The sequence below is a fragment of the Pongo abelii genome, chromosome 5, assembly GCF_028885655.2.
Source record: "Pongo abelii isolate AG06213 chromosome 5, NHGRI_mPonAbe1-v2.0_pri, whole genome shotgun sequence".
In the NCBI taxonomy this organism is placed as follows: Eukaryota; Metazoa; Chordata; class Mammalia; order Primates; family Hominidae; genus Pongo; species Pongo abelii.
The window spans coordinates 28,928,689-28,950,476 of record NC_071990.2 but is presented as its reverse complement, the minus strand read 5'-3'; the positions used below and the strand labels follow the sequence as shown (position 1 = coordinate 28,950,476).

Below are 21,788 nucleotides of genomic sequence, written 5' to 3'. Positions count from 1 at the left end.
ATCAAATATCAGAATAAACTTTCCCCAAATACTTTTGTAGCACACAGACACCCTGAACTGATTGAAATTGTAATAGTTAATACTTATTTGGATGCTTACTGTGTGCCAACCAGTAGTTATATTATTTACATATGTTAAACTTATTGAATCCTTATATTCGCCCTTTAAATTATGTATTATGCTATCCCCTATTATAGATAAGAAATCGGAGGCAACGAAGGTTAAGTAATTTTCCCAAGTTCACACATCTGATAACTGTAGCCACCAGGATTTCAGCCCAGAAAGTCTGGCTCTGCAATCTATCCATCTAACCATTACACTATACTATATCTCAAGTGTAAAATATATTGATTATTATCGTACAGAAGCAGATAGTTAAAATTATTTTATTGATCAGTAATGTCATCCACATTTGAACATGTATCATGAGGCAGTCAATTCGTGCTTATGTATTTTATTAAAACCAATTATTACTGATATGTAATTTTAATTTAAGGAAGCTGTTAAAACCTATGATTATAAGCCAACTCACAAAAATTTTCATAGTATATACTTACTCTAGAATTTAATGTGTAAATAGTGACCTCTGAGACAACAACAAAACTAATTGTCATAGACACTTAAGTATTTGAATCATCCCCCATGGTCACCAAAACAACTGAGCAAAAATGTAAATCTTATGATCCTGGTCTTACTGTTTAGAGCTTTGGGGATTAAACATCTCTTTCAAATACAACTGTTTTGACCATAGGTATCAGAGATAACCACTAGAGGTACCTCATTTAAATGATATCTTCTCAGAGCAAGTTTAGTTCCACAATCAATATTTGTGCTTTGAATGGTAAGATTATTCTATAGTTAAGTATAATTGTAGTGTTGGAAATCTGCATTATTTAAGAGTAAATTTTATATTATAATACATTCACAACCAAAAAAATACGAAAATACATTTTCTTATTTCCTTGTCCTATAGTTTTCCTTCATATTAAATAACTTTTACATCTACTAAACCTGCCCTAGTGAAATATTAGGGTATGGTCTAATTCTAAGCTGGCATTTTCTATGACACTGTACTCTAGTAAAGTTAATTGGATGCAGTCCCAATGGTTTAGATAATCTTTTTGATTATCTGAGTCTTCAAGTAATACTGGGAAATTTTGTTCAATTCTGATTCTGAATTATCTGGTTGCTTTTCATAATGTTTCTCTATGGTCAAGACCTACTTGCAGGTTGATTTAAACTCAGAACAAAAAGTAAGAATTTGTGACAGGTTTTATCCTCTTACTTGAAGTCATATATTCGAGAAGGAGGAGTCCTGTTGAGAATCTCTACCCTAACACACTTTGAGAAAAGCAGAATTCACCGTGGCACTGCAGGGAAATCATGAGAAATTTACAGCTCTGGAGAAAAAAATGCTTAACCGGGATCTATTTTCCATAGTGTGGATTCTACAAAAGTCAAGAAGCAGAATGGCAAAGGAACTCTCTCTGGATCACAGTAATGTTCATCCTTAATCTCTTGGAGAAACAGTATGCCTGGATTGGTAAAACAATTTGTAGAAAGTAGAAGAAAAAGAACTTAGATCTGTATGGGCTGGTTTTATTTCAGAAGTCTGAGAATAAATATTGATCCAGCAGAAACAAAAGCGAGAAATAGAGATTAAATTGAAAATGAAGAATTCAGATACTTGTTTTTAATTGTTTTGTTTTGTTTTTTAACGGCATTTGTGAAACCTGTCAGTGAAATATTTTATTCCTGAAGGTTGTGGCACCATAAAGGACTCAGATTTTATTTATCCATTTCTAAATCTCATACTGTGCATGAAAATTTATTTGAAGATTTTTCTATGTCACTTTTTAATAGGCAGAAGGAGGATTTTTATTCTTTCCTGAGTTAATCTTTATGGACTGTAGTAATAATGAAAATAGTTAAGAAATTAACAGCATAATATTGATTTTAATTTTAAAAGAATTTTCAGGTTTTTATATAATTTTAACTGAAGCCCTATTTTATTCAGAAGTTAGGCACAATTATACACATCAACGAGTCTGTTAAAGTAAATAAGTATTAATTATTCATGCCCCTGCTCAGACATTACGGAACTTTAATGGGGTGTGACAGCTTGAAATATCTTTCAGAGAATTATTTTTCTTTCTATCCAATTTGATCAATGGCAGAACTCAGAATCAAATCATAATTTTTGAAAAGCTAATGCTAAGGAAATCACAAAATGATTTTCTCAAAACAGCTATTTCAACCACTATCTCCGGTTAGTCTCATAAATGTATCCGCTTTTGAATCATGGCCACAGTTGGAAGTAATTTCTTAATAATATTCAAAAAAACGTATTTGAAATGGCATAACAAACAAAAAAAGCACAACTTTTTGTATTACATCTATATAAAGAGAGAGAAGAAGCACTAGTTTGATATTTATCTGGGTTTTGTTCGTTTTTGAGACAGGATCTTGCTCCAGCACCCAGGGTGGAGTGCAGTGGTGCAATCATAGCTCACTGCAACCTCGAACTCCTGGGCTCGAGTGATCCTCCCGTCTTAGCCTCCTGAGTAGCTGGGACTATAGGAGCACGCCACCACACCTGGCTAATGGCTGTTATTTTTTAATCAAATGTTTTATTTTAGCTTTTTGACCACTTTATTGAAGTATGACTGACATACAAAAGCAGTACACATTTAATGCATAGAACTTGATGAGTTTGAAGGTGAGTATATACCTGTGAAACCATCAACACAGTCTATGCCATATATACATCCATCACCTCCAACAGTTTCCTCCCACCTTCTTTATTGTGTTTGTGTATGTGTGCGTGTGTGATGAGAACACTTAACATAAGATCTACCCTCCTAGCAAAATTTTAAGTATACAATATAGTATTTCTTAAATGTAGTGGAAAGTGGCTGACAAGTTTTAAGGAGATGGATGGTGTTGTAACAATGTAAAGGCATAAGACTGGATGCAAGGACTGGATGCAAGACTATTGCCAGAATCCAGAAAAGAAATCATAGTGATTTGGATTAGGGTTGTGGTGGTAGGGATTTTTTAAAGTGATAGGATAATTAGCACATATATTTGCATCCAAATTTACCAGTTTTGGTGATAAGGTGTTAAGAATGAGAGAGACAAAGCATCCAAGGGTAAACACCAGATGTCCTACATAACAAATTACGAGATCAAAGGTGCTTAGTCACTAAGATATGAAAAAAGAAGAACAATCTTTCCTCCCTCTTTTTTAAGGTTTATTTTTAATTAACAAGCAATAATTGTATATGTTTATGGGGTGCAATATAATGTTTTAATATATGTTTATAATGTGTAATGATTAAATCAGGCTAATTAACAAACCCATCACCTAACACACTTATTTTTTGTGGTGAAAACACTTAAAATCTACTCTTAGTAATTTTGAAATAAACAATGCATTATTGTTTATTGTAGTCACCATTCCATGAGATCACTAAAACTGGTTCCTTTTTTCTAACTGAAACTTAGTACCCTTGATCAACATCTCCCCTTTTCCCATCCATCTCCTGCCCCCACTCTCTACTTCTATGAGTTCAACTTTTTTGGATTCCATATATAAATGAAATCATGCAGTATTTGTCTTTCAGCTTACTTCAGTTAGCATAATGTCCCCAGGTTCATCCTCCAGGTTACCACATCTTTTCCTCATCCTACCATTAGCCCAGTACTTAAATTTTATAGGTGAATTTACTGATCAAATAAAAGAATATGTTCATTTTATCAAGCTAACTAGCTTATAAAGAATCATAGGGTCATTTTAGAACCAGCATCTATTTCAAACTTTCAAATCTACACGTGAGATAATTCAGACCTCAAGTTTAAAAGTGAACTCCCCATGGTCACCTGGATTTTTTTATTTAAATCTAATATTAAACTCATTGCCATAAAAGAATCTATGACAAATAGCAGATTTCTTGGCTGTAATTTTTACTTTTATCCATTAAATTTTTTCAATCAGTAACATAAATTATCTCTTTGTTTAGTTCTATATTTTATCAAATTATTTAGATAGTTCATGTTGACAAATTGTTTCTTCCTCTTTTCCTTTTCTTCTTCCTCTCCCTCCTCCTTCTCCTCCTCTACCTCTTCTTCCTTCTTCTTCCTTCTCCTTACCCTCGTATCATCATCTACCTCCTGCTCCTCCTTTTCTCACTCTAGGATTTAGACATTGAAGGACTATGGACCAAAGCAATTATAGTTCTTTACATGGTTTTATTCTGCTTGGCTTCTCTGACCATTCAAAAATGGAGATGATCCTGTCAGGAGTCGTCACCATCTTCTACTTAATTACATTGGTGGGTAACGCAGACATCATTCTTGCATCTCTCCTGGATTCCCAGCTAGATACACCAATGTACTTTTTCCTCAGAAATTTATCTTTCCTAGATCTATGTTTCACAACCAGCATCATCCCTCAGATGCTGGTCAACTTGTGGGCACCTGATAAGACCTTCAGCTATGTGGGTTGTATCATCCAACTCTATGTTTACATGTGGTTGGGCTCAGTTGAGTGCTTTCTCCTGGCTGTTATGTCCTATGATCGTTTTACAGCTATATGTAAGCCCTTGCATTATTTTGTAATCATGAACCCACATCTATGTCTAAAGATGATTATCATGATCTGGAGTATTAGTTTGGCCAATTCTGTAGTATTATGTACACTCACTCTGAATTTGCCCACATGTGGAAACAACCTTCTGGATCATTTCTTGTGTGAGTTGCCAGCTCTAGTCAAGATAACTTGTGTAGACACCACAACAGTTGAAATGTCTGTTTTCGCTTTAGGCATTATAATTGTCCTCACACCTCTCATCCTTATTCTTATATCCTATGGCTACATCGCCAAAGCTGTGCTGAGAATGAAATCAAAAGCAGGCCAGTGAAAAGCAATGAATACCTGTGGATCTCTTCTTACTGTAGTGTCTATATTCTATGGAACTATTATCTACATGTACCTGCAGCCAGGTAACAGGGCTTCCAAAGACCAGGACAAGTTCCTCACTCTCTTTTACACCGTCATCACTCCAAGTCTCAACCCGCTCATTTACACCTTAAGCAATAAGGACATGAAGGATGCCCTGAAGAAACTGATGAGATTTCACCACAAATCTACAAAAATAAAGAGGAATTGCAAGTCATAGAAAAAGACTAGAGTGAATAAGGCAATTAAATATGTTTTCTAATTTTCTTTAATTTTTACAAAGGCAAGTAATTCCTAGGTCATGGAGATCAATACATATAATTAATATATACAAACATTTTGTAGATACAAACAAAATTACAACCATTCTACTTAGCTCCTTTATGTCCCTGATCATTGGTATATCATCAGAGAAAACAGATCATTAGAAATTTTATTTTTGCTTGAAATATAACACAAATGGGATGTAAACATAAATTTGAATGCATTTAATTTATTCTAAAACCCCATAGAAACTGTTTTGGTTATCTAGTTTTGTATTTTCAATGTTAATCCTTGCCTCTTCCAAAGTATAGACTTGAGTAAATGGTTTCATATACATTATGGTGTGTATATTAAATAATACACAAACAATGTTCATTCTATTGGAGCTTGAGAAAAAATATACATATACATAATAATGATTTTGTACACCCAATCTTTTGTAATGCCACCCAAATATTTATTTGCGTTTGATGCAAACAGTGCAGTTTATAAGACAGTAATTGTCATAAGCCCCATTTAAAACAATTCACTCTTTTTTCAATGAAATTTCAAATCGGTATCTTGAGTAAACGGTCTTTACTATTTAAGTCTATTACTACTCTATCGTAATATAAAGAAGCCACAAATTAAAGGGTTTTAAAGGTAATGACACAGTCTTATCAATTTCTCTTTCATTCATAAAATGTTTATTCCATGATTGTCTCAACTTAATGGAAAGATAATATGACTAGTTTGAAACCAGTTAGGCTTTTGACATACATCTGTGGAACTGGGGAGTTTACGTGAATTTTTAGAAATGTGGTAATGTTTATATGTAGTGGAAATTCATAACAGAATAAATCTTTTTATTTCTATTTATCATAATATAATATTTAGCTTTTATGGGACAATGTGATTACTTTTTAATTAAACTTTTATTTTTGCCATTATCTGATACCTTTCTCTAAAAGTGCTCATTATTTAATAATAATAGTCAATCTAGACAGATCTAGAAAGATACACTGCTAGAATCTAAAAATACATATTTTCTCTTCCATCATGTTATCTTTAATGATGAGCAGCTGAGCACCAGCATTTTGAGTTGTCCCTTTCTTTGGTGTACCACTGGTTTTCACAACGTGGATGATACATTACAGTAAGATCAGTAGAGATGGTAATTATGCCTTTCTTTTGTGAAGGAGGAGAAGGGATCTTTGAAAGTGAAGGCTGTAAAGAGAACCTGTCTAACTCCTCAACCTGGCATTTCCTCAAGAAAATGTTAGGGAAGAAAACAAAAGAACAAGGAGGATCTGGAAGTTATTTCCTTAAAACTAACTTTATAACCCTACAAAAGTCTCTGCATCCCAGAGTGTGTCCCCCCATTGAAGCCCATTATCTGAGACTATGGTTCTCTTAACAAGCCATACAAATCTCTATGAAGGTTAGAACTGCATTGTTTTGTAAATACTATTTATAGAACTGATAAGCCTCTAGCCAATGTAAATATAAGTTTCTTGAAAGCATAATTTTGTATAGTTCTTTCTCAATTCACCATCATATAATAGGGTTCCATGACTCTTAGTAGGCATTGAATATTTTTAATGATTTGGATGAATTTTTCAGTGTTCATTCAAATGTTTGTAAACAGAGCAAAAATCATCTTGTTATCATTTTTAACTAAAAAACAATACATAAATATGAGCTAAGCAGAATATCCCAAGCCTTCAAAAACATGTCCTAGAAAATTTCGGAAATGTCTTACCTTGACCTGCATCATAATGATGTTTAATTACTGTCGTGGAGCACCAGTCTCAAGCGTTTAACAATATCCAGAAACTAAGTCAGCTCTCTTAGATTTTATATCCATAAATCATCTCTTACCCATCACATTTATCTTTTTCTAAGGTTAGCCCTTGGCCAGGGCAGGAAAATGTTTCTGCCACTCACAAAACACCCAGTAAAAAGGTAATTTTCAAAACCACATATGCCTAGTGTCGGAAAAATGCAATATAATACAATCTAGTTTCTTGCCTATTTTCCTTTCATATGGACATCTCCAGATTCTTCCACAAGAAGTTCAACTCTGATTGGTCCCAATTAACCACAGCATGGCAGATGTTGACTAGTTCAGACAAGGAAATTCATAATGATTTATGATTAAAGATAAAAGCAACCCTTCTAAGTGAGTCAACCATCATAACTTGAGGGGTGGTGGACTAAGAAAATCATAGTAGAAAATGGACATAATGACTCCCCTCAGTGCAAATAAATGGCTAATTCTTTCAATATTTCTCTTCTTTAGAAGACTATAATCTAAAAAACACATTATTCAAATTCAGAGAATCCCGAATATCTAGAGAAAATGAAATGCCATTTTTACTGTAACTGTTTATATTCATAACAATTATTAATTTTCTCTCACTTCTTAAACAAAAACTTATCATAAATGGATTCAAGCTGAAGATGCTATGATACTCAATTGTCATATAGTGATGAATTTTGACGTACAGGAACCTCTAGGGGTCAAATACATATACATGCACTTATTAACCAATTCTAATCCCATTATTTTAATTGATGTGTTTGGGTATCTTTGCAAGTACATACATTTACCTACTTTACAATGAATATTTATATTTTTAAGAAATTTACTGACATGTATTATTGAAGTATGTTGCATAAAAATGATATGGCATATCAAATTTTCAAACATGCTATAAAAATTAAGCTAATTATTAATTGGTAACATTTTTCAAGCAATACCTGGGTATAGATGCTGATAATTTATAAGTCTAAATATGTATCCAACTTACTGAAGTACATTGATTCATTTTATCACTTTTATAGATACCAGTTCATCCAGGTCTCTGGCATTTCTGATATTGTTTTTTGTATTAATACATAAGTTAATTTTTTTTTTTTTTTTTGAGATGGAGTCTCACTCTGTCGCCCAGGCTGGAGTGCAGTGGCACAATCTCGGCTCACTGCAACCTCCGCCTCCCGGGTTCATGCCATCCTCCTGCCTCAGCCTCCCGAGTAGCTGGGACTACAGGCACCCGCCACCATGCCCAGCTAATTTTTGTATTTTTAGTAGAGACGGGGTTTCACCATATTGGCCAGGCTGGTCTTGAACTCCTGACCACAGGTAATCCACCTGCCTCAGCCTCCCAAAGTGCTGGGATTACAGGCATGAGCCACCGTGCCCAGCCTGCATAAATTAAATTTTAAAACTCTTTCTACTTTCTGAAGAAATTCTGATACTCTCCATTGTATTTCTGAAAATTATTTTCTATGGGAGAAGGATTCTATTATTTTTGAGGATTTTTGTTTAAAATACTGCTCCTGATAAATTTTTAACCTTCTCTCACAGTTGAGTCCCTGTGGCCACTGTCCTTACCAATTTCTACTGTACAAAACAGCTTCTTGTCCACTTAAAGACTATTTCTTGTCCTCTTACCAGTGAACCAAGCCTATTTTCTTTTACTCTCTAAAGTACCACTAACCAAGTGGGGGATGCAGTTAGTAGGATTTTCATAAAGAACTGGGAATAATAAAGGAGGATTATACTGCAGGATAAAATGGAAAACATTGCCTAATGAATATTTGACTTCTTAAAATTCCTTAGCAATCCCTACCACAGAGCTTTGCTCTCTGGATGTCTGTTTTTTTAGGTCCCCCTTGCTCCATGTTTTGGAAGATCTTATTTACTTTAGGTCCCAACTTCTATTCCAATCTGTCTTTGTCTCTGATCTAGGACCTCCAATTCTTTCAATTGTAGTGTCTGTGAAGGAATAATGTCACTATTACTTAGAGAGAAATATTTGTCTGGCTCTAACTATCTTCTATAAACACTAGAATAAGGGGTAAAGATACACTCACCTTGCATTAGAAAACAGAATTTGTTGTTTTAAGTAAAAGAACACCTTTCCTCTGCTGCTGTTGCTCCATTCCTCAGAACACAGATGCAATTAAAACAATTCCAATCTTCTATTTCTCCCCATTACACCTCTTAACTAAAGAGTGTACAATTTTGATCCATGTGATTATAAGGAGCACATATTTGGTATTATTACTAAGAAGCTTTCTGTATTAATAATGCATATTTTTAGCTCACACTTTTAGAATTTAATTTATACAAACCTTTCTACAATTCAGTGATTTCTCTTTATATTGATGTCTTGAATAGAACTGAAAAAGTTTATGTTTCAATGAATAAAATTTTGAAATCGAAAAATAATACACTTTTTGAAACTATCTAGGTGGAGAAGTAACATGGAAAGGATTTTTTAAAAAGAAGCTACTTCCATGTCCTGAAAACCTGGAGTAATATTTAATGTAAAGTAATTGTGTAGAAAATTTTCTAGTACCAATAAGTACCCATTTATGAATATGTGGGTCCGTTCCCAACACTGGAGCAATTCCAGTACCTGTTTTCACTATTTGTACTCCCGAATTCCAAATCACTGTGTAGAAATTAATTCTACTAGGTAATTAACTCCAGGTCAATTTTATTCTCTTTAAAATTAGTTGGATGGAAATGTTCCTTGGTAGTTCTTTTTATTTATGTTTTATTACCAACCTCATTATTCTTCATAGACAAGTGTCTTCAGAGAAACACTTTGTCATGGTAACTGTAGTATACTTTAAAACACTTTGTCAGGCTATTGATATAAGTGCAATTATTCATTCAAATATTACATTCTATGGGCCGGGCGCAGTGGCTCATGCCTGTAATCCCAGGTCTTTGGGAGGCCGAGGCGGCAGATCACGAGGTCAGGAGATCGAGACCATCCCGGCTAACATGATGAAACCCCGTCTCTACTAAAAATATAAAAAATTAGCCGGGCGTGGTGGCGGGCGCCTGTAGTCCCAGCTACTCAGGAGGCTGAGGCAGGAGAATGGCGTGAACCTGAGAGGTGGAGCTTGCAGTGAGCCCAGTGAGCCAAGATCATGCCACTGCACTCCAGCCTGGGAGACAGCGAGACTCTGTCTCAAAAAAAAATATATATATATATTACATTTTATGGACATGAGTGGCTCTAATCAGTAAATGTACACTATTAGATGGGGAGGTCAACTAGTATTTAGCCAGAAAGGCTGCCCTCCAAGGCAGCTACCACAAGCCCTTCAGTTATCCACCTCTTGGTCAACATCTGATGCCTAGCCAACTCACATAATAATTGAGGTTTAAATCAGTTATCATCCTGAAATTAGTGGTACCAAATATGAGGGTCATCTAACATATTTTAGAAACATTCCCTATTCTTCTATGAAGGGCATAAGAACCTAGCAAGATGTGTAGCCTAAACTTTAGAGGTAGTGCCCAAGACTTGTTCCCTAAATGGGCCTGTGTCCAGCCATGGATAAGTTCCACTTTCTCAGTGTTGACATGAAAGTAAAACCCTACCTCTGTTGTCTTATCTTCTTCAAATACACCTTTCTACAAGGTACTTTGGAGTATCTTAAAGGGCAGAGAGCTGAGGATTTATTAAATTTACAGAGCAGATGACATAAACTGTCTTATGCTAATGTCTGGTTAACTAATCTCTATATTCGTGGCAGAATTTGATCAGAGTCATTTTCATCATAACTGGGACATAGGATTGTGGTGGTAAATGCTAACCATACGCCCACCTCGCCTTTTTCAGCCACTATGATTAACTAACAAAAATGACCCTGTTGCTGAGCATGACCAAACTGGGTTAGGCTAGTTCAAAACACACTCTATTTTTCTCATTAGACACTACTCATTACTTCTTAATTTGTTGCACCTTGCTTTTAGTCCCTCTGAACTAAAATGTTTAAGAGCAAATATCAACTAGAGTTTCTACTCTGTTGTTTTACATTAGCTGAAAGATACAGGTATATCCCCCCAAAAATAAGAAGAAAGAAAACTATCGCTATTTTAAGATAACAGAATCCACTCAATTTTTAATACAAAAAAAATTATGTTATTAGAAATCCCTATAGATTCAGTGAAAAAGAAATATACAAAATAAATATTTAAAATCTTCTGCACAGCAAAAGAAACTACCAACAGATTAAACAGACAACCTACAAAATAGGAGAAAATATTTGCAAATTAAGCATCCAACAAAGGTCTAACATCCAGAATCTATAAGAAATTTAAACAAATCAACAAGCAAAAACAACCCCATTTAAAAATGAGCAGAGGACATGAACCAACACTTCACAAAAAAAGACACACGCATGTCCAACAAGCATATGAAAACATGCTCAATATCACTAATTGTCACTAATTGTTAGGGAAATGCAAGTCAAAACCACAGTGAAATACCATCTCACACCAGTCAGAATGGACATTATTAAAAAGTCAAAAAATAACAGATGTTAGTGAGGTTGTAGAGAAAATGGAATACTTATACACGGCTGGTGGGAACTGAAATTAGTTTAGCCACTGTGGAAAACAGTTTAGAGATATCTCAAAGAACTCAGAACTGCCATTTGACCTAACAATCCCATTACTGGGTATATACCCAATGAAATAAAAATTGTTCTACCAAGAAGACACATTCACTCACATGTTCATCACAGCACTATTCACAGTAGCAAAGACACAGAATCAATCTAGATGCCCATCAGCGGTGGACTGGATAAAGAAAATGTGACATATATACACCACAGAATACTATGCAACCATAAAAAGAATGAAATCATGTCCCTTGCAACAGCATGGATGGCAGCTGGAGCCCATTATCCTAAGTGAATTAATGCAAAAACAGAAAACCAAATACCACATGTTCTCACTTATAAGTATGAGCTAAACACTGAGTACACATGGACACAAAGAGGGGAACAACAGACACCTGGGCCTACCTGAGGGTGGCAGGAGGAAGGAGGGTGAGGGTTGAAAAACTACTTATTGGGTACTATGCTATTTGGGTGACAAAATGATTTGAACACCAAACCTTAGCAACACACAATTTACTCAAGTAACAAACCTGCATATGCACCCCAAACCTAAAATAAAAGTTAAAAAAGAAAAAAAAAATTAATTTAAAAATACATATATAGCTCTCCTAACAACAATAAGCAATGAGCAATTAAATAAAATGATATCAATAAAGATGAACTTAACACATGTTGAACATTTTTAAAGTATTATTAATCTTTAGCAAGAAAAAGGGAAAAACAAAATAAGACATGCCACATTCTTCAAAAAATAACTTTTAAATATAAATTTAAATGCAGGCATGTCAAATAATTGTCCGCATTGTGTTTGGATTGTAACAAATTTATTTCAAGACTTATTTGGTCAAATTACAGCTTAGAAGAGTCAAGCCATTTTCATAAACGAATAATAAGCAAGGATTTGCTCTGGCCAGCATTGAAATACTATCAAATATTACTAAGTGTTTGATTTGGGGTCAAGAGCAGTGGCTCCTGCCTGTAATCCCAGCACTTTGGGAGGCCTAGGCAGGAGGATAGCTTGAACTCAGTAGTTGGAGACCAGCCTGGGCAACAGAGACCCCTGTCTCCACAAAAAAACAAAAAAATAGCCGGGCGTGGTGGCCTGTGCCTGTAGTCCCAGCTACTCAGGAGGCTGTAGTGGGAGGATTACGTGAGCCCGGGAGGTCGAGGCTGCAGTGAACAGAGATTGTGCCACTGCACTCCAGTCCGGGTGACAGAGTGAGGCTCTGTCTCAAAAAAGAAAAAGAGTTTGATTTGCAGATGATTGAAACAACATTGCCTCAAAACAGACCCTAGTGCGTTTTACATTAGAATAGTAAATATGAAAAGAATGACATTACAAATTAGTGTGTGATGAAGGCCTATTTGTTGACAGCATGGGAAAACTGATGAAAGATCTAGAAATAAAATTTGTCAGTAAAAACAATACCTAAAAAACATACATTATTATAAATGTTAAATTGATTAAAAAATGTGGAGAGTTCCAGCAGAGATCCCAGGCCTGAAGCAGCGGCGAACCTGTCTTCCCCACCCCACCTCAGTGACCTGGTGGCCGCCGGGACACAGCGCCTTTGGATGGCCGCGGGTGTGCCGGGCGGGAAGAACCACGCAGAGGCTGCTGGGGTGCAGGGCCCGCGAAGGCGAAGCTAGGGACTGGCCTGGCCTCCTCTTTAGGCCACGGCGCCGCGCAGATCGGGTCCTCGGGAGACCTCTCTGTCCCAATTGGGCGAGACCTGCCTGGTCCTGATGACAACAGACAACAGCCTTAACGGCCGGAAGGTCAGCGAAGTCCCGGATGAGGACGGGTAGAATGGTAGCGGCCATGGGGCAGTTGGCCTTCCTTCTACCAGACCTTGATGTGGGAAAAGAGAAATGGAGTAACAGGACACATTTAGCGCTTTGGAGATTCCCATCACTTTGGGAAGGATATACCGGCGTTTATAGGAGGCCTGCGTGTATAATGTGAGAAAGCTGCTCTCAACTTCCCCCAAAACTTTTACAAGGAAACATTTGCCACATCTAGCCCTTCCAGATGTATAGAGGTTACCGACCTATGATACAGTTAGAAAATCACACATCGTGTAAATTCCCATTTGTTTAAAAAAAAAAAATCACAGAAAATAGATGTCTTCTGGAAATGACTTTGAAATTGAGTTGTTGGACCAGCTCTGCAGTAACAGGAGCGAACACATCCACGTTTGTTCAGTGTGTTAGAGGACATGGAGCAGAACAACTGAGAAGGAAGAGAAGAAGGTTCTATATCAGACTCGTCAGATTTAGAAGACATTTTTACATTCTTTCCATTGTTTTGTGTGCGTTTTATTCCTCGCTACTGTATATATGGTTGACAATGCTAAACTTTCTTGAAATGTCTAGTCTTTCTAGATGCTCTGAAGTGCCTGATATATGTTAAAATTAGAGATAGTAAAATAACACATTTATTAAATATCTTTTTGTGAAAATTCATACGAAATGTTGGTGGGGTGGGATAGCCAAACCACCAGTTGAGTAGCAATACATTGTGTTTGTGCACTGCTTCAGGGGAGGAGGAGAAGGAGGCTGTGCAGAAAGCTCTATGCCACCAGTGTGCTTCCAGTGAGGCAAGATTAACCATTATATCTTATGTCCATGCATTTGGCTTATCTGTGTATACAGTGTATATAGAGGAAAAGAAGTCCTAATTTACATCTAGTCTTTCTAGATGTTATAGAGATTGCCAGAATATGACAAAAGTAGAGTTAGTAAACTAATATTTTTATACATTTTGTTTTAAAATTACTAGGAAGATTGTCTTCTGAAAACCTGAGCATTCTTGCCCACTGGGTTGTTGGAGACAGAAAGATTTCAAGGCCAGAATGCTCATATTTGGAAAACTCCTTCAAATTATAATGATTGTTACATGTGTGCAGTTTACTCAAGACTGCTGTGTACATAGTGGACAAATTAACTCCTTACCTGAAACATCTAGTCTATCCAGATGTTTAGAACGATGTATATTAAATATAGAGGTAGCAAAATATCACTTTGTAAATACCTTTTGGCTCGGATTCGTAGGTAATATTGTCTTTTGGAAATTGAATTGTTAAGCCACCTTTGTGAGCAATATAGTACTGTCTATACTTGTTTGATAGTTTAGAGGAGGTGGAGGGAAGAAATTGCAAAAGGTACTATGCTAGGGTGTTTATACTTGGACATTTTCAGACAGCATTTTTCTGTATGTTTTGTGCATTTAGTTTTGCTCTGTATATAGTGTATAGAATGAACAAATGAGTCCTAATTTTGCAATATCTAGTCCATAGATGTTAAAGAGGTTGCCAGTATATAAGTACTTAATAAAATTAGCACATTTTGTACACTCCGTGTTGAAATTCATAGGAAGCCTTGTCTTCTGTAAATGACTTTTGGATAAATTTGTCCAACATCTGTAAGCATGGCATGTGCCTTTACTGGTCCACTGGATTGAACGCAGAGAGAAAGAAATGAGGGGAATGGTTCAAGGCAAAAATGGTCGTATTTAAAAGTTACCACAGATTATAACCATGTTATGCGTACAATTTTATTTAACAGTGCTCTGTACATAGTGGACAAGTTATATGAAATATCTAGTCTTTCTAGATATTTAGAAGTGCTTGATGTATTTAAAAGTAGAAGTACTAGAATAACACTTTTTGTAAATAGCTTTTAAAAACTAATGGGAAATACTATTTGGAACTGGAATTGTTGAACCACCTCTGTAAACGGTGTACTCTCTCTGTACTTGTTCATTTGGTTGAGGGAGGTGAAATTGCAAAAACTGTTTTGCTAGTGTTTACTAGAAATTTTCAGCTTAATCCACTGCCTATGTGTTACATGAATTTCATTTAACTTTGCTATACTGTATAAATTTTGTATATACTAACAAAGGAGTCCTAATTTTATATCTAGTCTAGTCTCTAGATATTAAAGAGGTTGTCAATGTATGACTGAAGTAGAGTTACGAACTCTACTTATGCAGACTTTGTTAAAATTCATAGAAAGGCTGTCTTTTGAAAAGGACTTTTGGAGGTGAAATGATAACATCAGCTCTAAGTGACATGTGCCTATATTCACCAGGTTGGTGGTGGAGAGACTAGACCAGAATATTCCTATTTAGAAGACACTTTCAGATATAACCATTGTTACATGCGTGTAGTTTATTTGACACTGCTGTGTATATGGTGGACAGACTTAAGTCCTTATTTGAAACACCTTGTCTTTCTAGATGTTTAGAAATGCACAAAGTATGTTAAAAGTAGAGATAGTAAATAACACATTTTGTAGATATCTTTTTAATTCTTATGAAATACTGTCTTTTGGAAATTGATCAAACCACTTCCCTGAGCAGTACACATTTATTATATTTGTGCTGGTTCGGGAAGGAAGAAGGAGCAGAAAGTGCAAAGGGTAATTGAGATACCAGTGTGTTTATGGTGAGGCACACTTGACGATTGTCCCTTGTGTCTGCATTTTCTTTTACTGTGCTGTGTATGTAGTGTATATAAGTGGACAAACGAGTCCTAATTTACATTAGAGATTGCAAGTGCATGACAAAAGTGGAGTTAGTAAACTAATACGTTAAGTACACTTTGTGTTAAAATTCACAGGGAAGACTGTTCTTAAAAACACAAAAATGAAATTGCTAAAATCCTCTGCAAGCATTATGGATGCTTATACCTGTCCACGGGGTTGATTTAGAGATCGGAAGGGGAAGGGTTCTAGGCCAGAATGTTCCTATTCAGAAGACACTTTCAAATTATAGTTTGTGTTATACGTATGCATGATTTATTCAATGCTACTGTGTATATAGTGAAAAACTTACATCCTATTTGAAACATCTAGTCTTTCTAAAACATCTACATATTTGAAAGTGTACAACATAGGTTAAAAGTAGAGGGATAAAGTAACACCCTTTAAGCACTTTTTTTTTTGTTATTTCCTGAGAATGGTTGCATTTTTGAGTGGAATTGTTAAACGATGTTTTGCAGAGTATGCTGATTGTTCATTGGGTGGCAGTGGGTTGAGGGAAGAGGAAGTATGCAGGGAGAAGGATTCTGTGCCCATGCCCATGAGTTAGATTCATTCAATGGTCTAATCATTGTTCTACATGTGAATTTTAGTTAATATTGCTGTGTATTAAAGGATAAACAGGTCCTAATGCTCAAGATATGTTAAAAATAGATATAGAGGTTTGGGGGTACATGTGAAGATTTGTTACATAGGTAAACATTTGTCACGGGGGTTTGTTATACATGTTATTTCATCACCCAGCTATTCAGCCCAGTACCCACTAGTTACTGTTTCTGCTCCTCACCCTCCTCCCAACGTCCACCCTCAAGTAGACTCCAGAGTCTGTTGCTTCCTTTTTTGTGTTCGTAAGTTCTTATCATTTAGCTCCCACTTATAAGGGAGAACATGCGGTATTTGGCATGTTTTCTGCTCCTGCATTAGTTTGCTAAGGATAACAGCTTTCCAGCTCCATCCATGCTCCTGCAAAAGATATGATCTTGTTCTTTTTTATGGCTGCATAGCATTCCATGGTGTACATGTACCATATTTTCTTTATCCAGTCTGTCACTAATGGGCATTTAGGTTGACTCCATGTCTGCTACTGTGAATAGTTGCTGTAATGAACATAGGCATGCATGCGTGACATGGTATCTCATTGTGGTTTTGATTTGCTTTTCTCTAATAATCAGTGATATTGATCTCTTTTTCATAAGCTTGTGGACCACATGTATGTCTTTTGAGAAGTGCCTGTTCATGTCATTTGCCCACTTTTTAATGGGATTTTTTGTTTTTCTCTTGTAAATTTAAGTTCCTTATAGATGCTAGATATTGGACCTTTGCCAGATGCATAATTTGCAAAAATCCTCCCATTCTGTAGGTTTCCTGTTTACTCTGCTGATAATTTCTTTTGCCATGCAAAAGGTCTTAAGTTTAATTAGATCCCATTTGTCAACTTTTGCTTTTGTTGCGATTGCTTTTGGTGTCTTTGTCATGACATCTTTGCCTGTTCCTAAGTGCAGAATGGTATTGCCTAGGTTGTCTTCCAGGGTTTTTATAATTTTGAGTTTTACATTTAAATCTTTAATCAATCTTGAGTTGATTTTTGAATATGGTGTAAGGAAGGGGTCCAGTTTCAATCTTCTGCATGTAGCTAGCCAGTTACCCTGGCACTACTTATTGAATAGGGAGTGTTTTTACCATTGCTTGTTTTTTCAGCTTTGTCGAAGATCAGATGGTCATAGATGTGCAAGCTTATTTCTGGGCTCTGTAATCTGTTCCATTGGTCTATGTGCCTGTTCTTGTACCAGTACCAAGCTGTTTTGGTTACTGTGGTCTTGTAGTATAGTTTGAAGTTGGGTAGCGTGATGCCTCCAGCTTTGTTCTTTTTGCTTAGGATTGTCTTGGCTATACGGGCTCTTTTTTGGTTCCATATGAATTTTAAAGTAGTTTTTTTCTAGTTCTGTGAAGAATGTCATTAGTAGTTTGATAGAAATAGCATTGAATCTATAAATTGCTTTGGGCAGTATAGCCATTTTAATGATATTTATTCTTCTTATACATGAGCATGGGGTGTTTTTCCATTTGTTTGTGTCTTCTCTGATTTCTTTGAGCAGTGTTTTGTAATCTCATTGTAAAGATCCCTCACCTCCCTGGTTAGCTGCATTCCTAGGTGTTTTATTCTTTTCTGTGGCAGTGGTGAATGGGATTGCCTTTCTGATTTGACTCTCAGTTTGGCTGTTATTGGTGTATAGGAATACTAGTTATTTTTGTAAATTGATTTTGTGTCCTGCAACATTGCTGGAGTTGTTTATCAGCTGAAGGAGCTTTTGGGTTGAGACTACGGAGCTTTTTAGATATAGAATCATGTCATCTGCAAACAGAGATAATTTGACTTCCTCTCTTCCTACTTGGATGCCCTTTCTTTCTTTCTCTTGCCCCATTGCTTTGCCTAGGACTTCAAACAATCCCTTTGTAAATGTCCCTTTGTTCGTTTTTAGGAAGGCCTGTCTCCTGGGAGTGACCTTTGCTAATCCACCTCTTAATTAATTAATCTATGTATAGACATGGTCCTATACTTAGTCACTAGGATGGTGGAAGAGGGAAAACAGTAAAGGTGAAGAGAAGAGCTTTTAGCCAACATCTCCATATCTAGAAGATGGTTTTAGGTGATAATCATAGGTCTATATGAGCATTTTTAGTGAAGTACCTGTGTTTTTGTTGACAGAATTCATACTTTACAACATTTAAGCTTTATGAATGCCTTGAGGTAACAATGTCTGATAAAAAGTAGAGCTAGTAAATTAGCCAATTTTTAAATATCTTTTTGTTATGATTGATGGAAAAGATGCATCTTGGACATGGAATTGTTAAACCGCCTTTGAGCAGTGTATGTCAGGACTTACTTGTTCATCAGGCTGGCAGCAGAGGGGCAGAAGAAAGTAAAAAGGGAGAGGTGAAGGCAGATGTGTTTGTATTTACATTTTGACGATAGCCATTGATGTATGTGTGTCTTTTTTGGCTATACTATAGGAATACATTACGTAATCCAAAGCAAATATACCTTCTTGCTAATATTTTCATGGTACAGATCTGCTAATGAATTCTGTTAGAAACATTATACTTAGTATATTCTGTTGCTTTATGTTTCATTTTAGATTGAGCGTTAAGGGAATGCAGTATTTTAATCAGAATTCTGTCCATACTTTTATTTAGAGGTGTGTTGCCATTTTTGTCTTCTATGAAATTTTTGTCTCAAGAAAGGCAGATACTTTTTTTTCTAACAGATTGAGTCTGTGTTGTGTATTCTTGGTTATCAAAATACTCACATAGCTTTGGGATTTTAAATTGGTAAATATTCATGATGTGTGGAAAGGCATTATACATACTGTATAATCTCAATCCCATAAAACTGGATGTTTTTTCTATGCACACACAGGACCTAGAAGGACATGTCAAACTGTAAACTGCTTGTGATTGTGGATGACTGTTTTTTCTTCTTGTGTTTTTCAGCTTCCTATAATGTACATATTAACTTTTTTAAAATAAAGGTTATTAAAAAAAAACAAAACTAATATATTCATGACGAGTTTTAGCAGAATTGATTTTAATATTAGAAAGTATGGAATTATAGTGTTTAACAAACATTAAATGAATACCTGCTATGTGCCAGTTACTATAACAGATGCTGGAAAGCCTACAGGGAACAAAAGATAATTCCTGCACACAGATCTTTCAGAAAGTATCATTAGATGATTCAACAGACAATTTCATCTAACTTAGTTGAAAGAAACTTTTTAAATTCCATAGTACAGAGTAGGTAATCAGTATGTGATTGTATCAGTGGATTACAAAATCTGGAGATTATATTCTGAGAATCTATTTTTGCCAACACAGTAAGAGCCATATATTACAAGTCCACAGCTAACATCATAATGGTAAAAAGTTGAAAGCTTTCCCTCTAAGATCCAGAACAAGACAAAGATGCCCGCACTCACCACTTCTGTTCAACATAGTGTTGAATGTCCTAGCCAGAGCAGTTAGGCATGAAAAAGAAAAGAAGGCATACAAACTGGAAATGAAGAAGTGAAATTGTCTCTTCTGATGACATGATCCTTTATTTGGAAAACCCTAAGAACTCCAACAACGACAAAAAAACTATTCAAATAAATTCAGTAAAGTTACAGGTTACAAAATCAATATACAAAAATCAGTAGTGTTTCTATGCACTAACAATCATCTGAAAAGAAATTAAGTAAATAATCATTTATAATTAAAAAATAAATTAATTAAAATAACTAGTTGCAAATTTAACCAAGGAGGTGAAAGATTTGTACACTTGAAAACTATAAAACACTGATATTTAAAATTACAAAAGACACAAAAATTGAAAAATACCTCATGCTCATGGATTGGGAAAATTAATATTTTTAAAATACCTGTACTACCCCAAATAATGATTCAATGCAATCTCTATCCAAGTACCAATTTCATTCTTTAGAGAAATAGAAAAAACAATTCTAAAATTTGTATGGATCCACAAAAATCCATAGCCAAAGTAACCCTGAACCAAAAAAAAAAAAAAAAAAACAAAATGGGAGGCATCATAATACCTGACTTCAAAATCTACTGTGAACCTATAGTAATCAAAACAGCAGGATACTGGCATAAAAACAGACACCAAAACCAATGGAACAAAATAACCTAAAAATCAATCCATACATTACAATCAATTGATTTTCAACAAAGGTGCCAAGAACACACAATGGGGACAGGGCAGTCTCTTCAATAAATGGTGTTGAAAAATTGAATATCCACATGTAGAAGAACAAAATCACACGCATACCTCAAACCATATACAAAAATCAACTCAAAATGCATTAAAGACTTAAACATAAGACTATAAAACTACTAAAAGAAATCATAGAAATGCTCCATGACATTGATCTGGTCAATGATTTTTTGGATATGACCCCAAAAGCACAGTCAACAAAAGCAAATATAAATAAATGAGATTATATCAAATTAAAGAGCTTCTGCACAGTCAGGGAAACAAACAAAATAATGAAAAAACAACCTATGGAGTGGGAGAAAATATTTGCAAATGATAAGTATCTAATAAGGGGCTAATATCTAAAATATATAAGAAACTCAAACAAGAAAACATAATTCTATTTTAAAATGGAGCTGGCTGTGTTGGCTCACACCTGTAATCTCAGCACTTTGTGAGAGGCCAAGATGGGTGGATCACTTGAGGTCAGGAGTTCGAGACCGGCCTGGCCAACACGGTGAAACGCCATCTCTACTAAAAATAGAAAAATTAGCCAGGCATGGTGGTACATGCCTCTAGTCCCAGCTACTCAGGAGGCTGAGGCACAAGAATCACTTGAACCTGGAAGGTGGAGGCTGCAGTGAGCTGAGATTGTGTCACTGCACTCCAGCCTGGGAGACAGAGAGAGACTCCATCTCAAAAATAAAAATAAAAAATAAAATAAAATAATTTAAAAATTTTAAAAATGAAAACCAAAATGGGCAAAAGACCCAAATACACATTTCTCAAAAGAAGACCTACAAATGGCCAACAGGTATATGAAAAATGCTCAACATCACTAATCAATGGGGAGATGTAAAT

General features: G+C 35.5%; 1 protein-coding gene across 1 annotated transcript; it reads left to right on the top strand.

Moving 5' to 3' along the window:
* Nucleotides 1-3,982: 3,982 nt before the first annotated feature.
* On the top strand, nt 3,983-5,180 carry LOC112133845 (olfactory receptor 2W1). The gene is given in 1 exon segment (XM_024248739.3): nt 3,983-5,180. A coding segment is annotated over 1 exon segment (963 nt). The 5' UTR covers nt 3,983-4,217.
* Nucleotides 5,181-21,788: the final 16,608 nt, after the last annotated feature.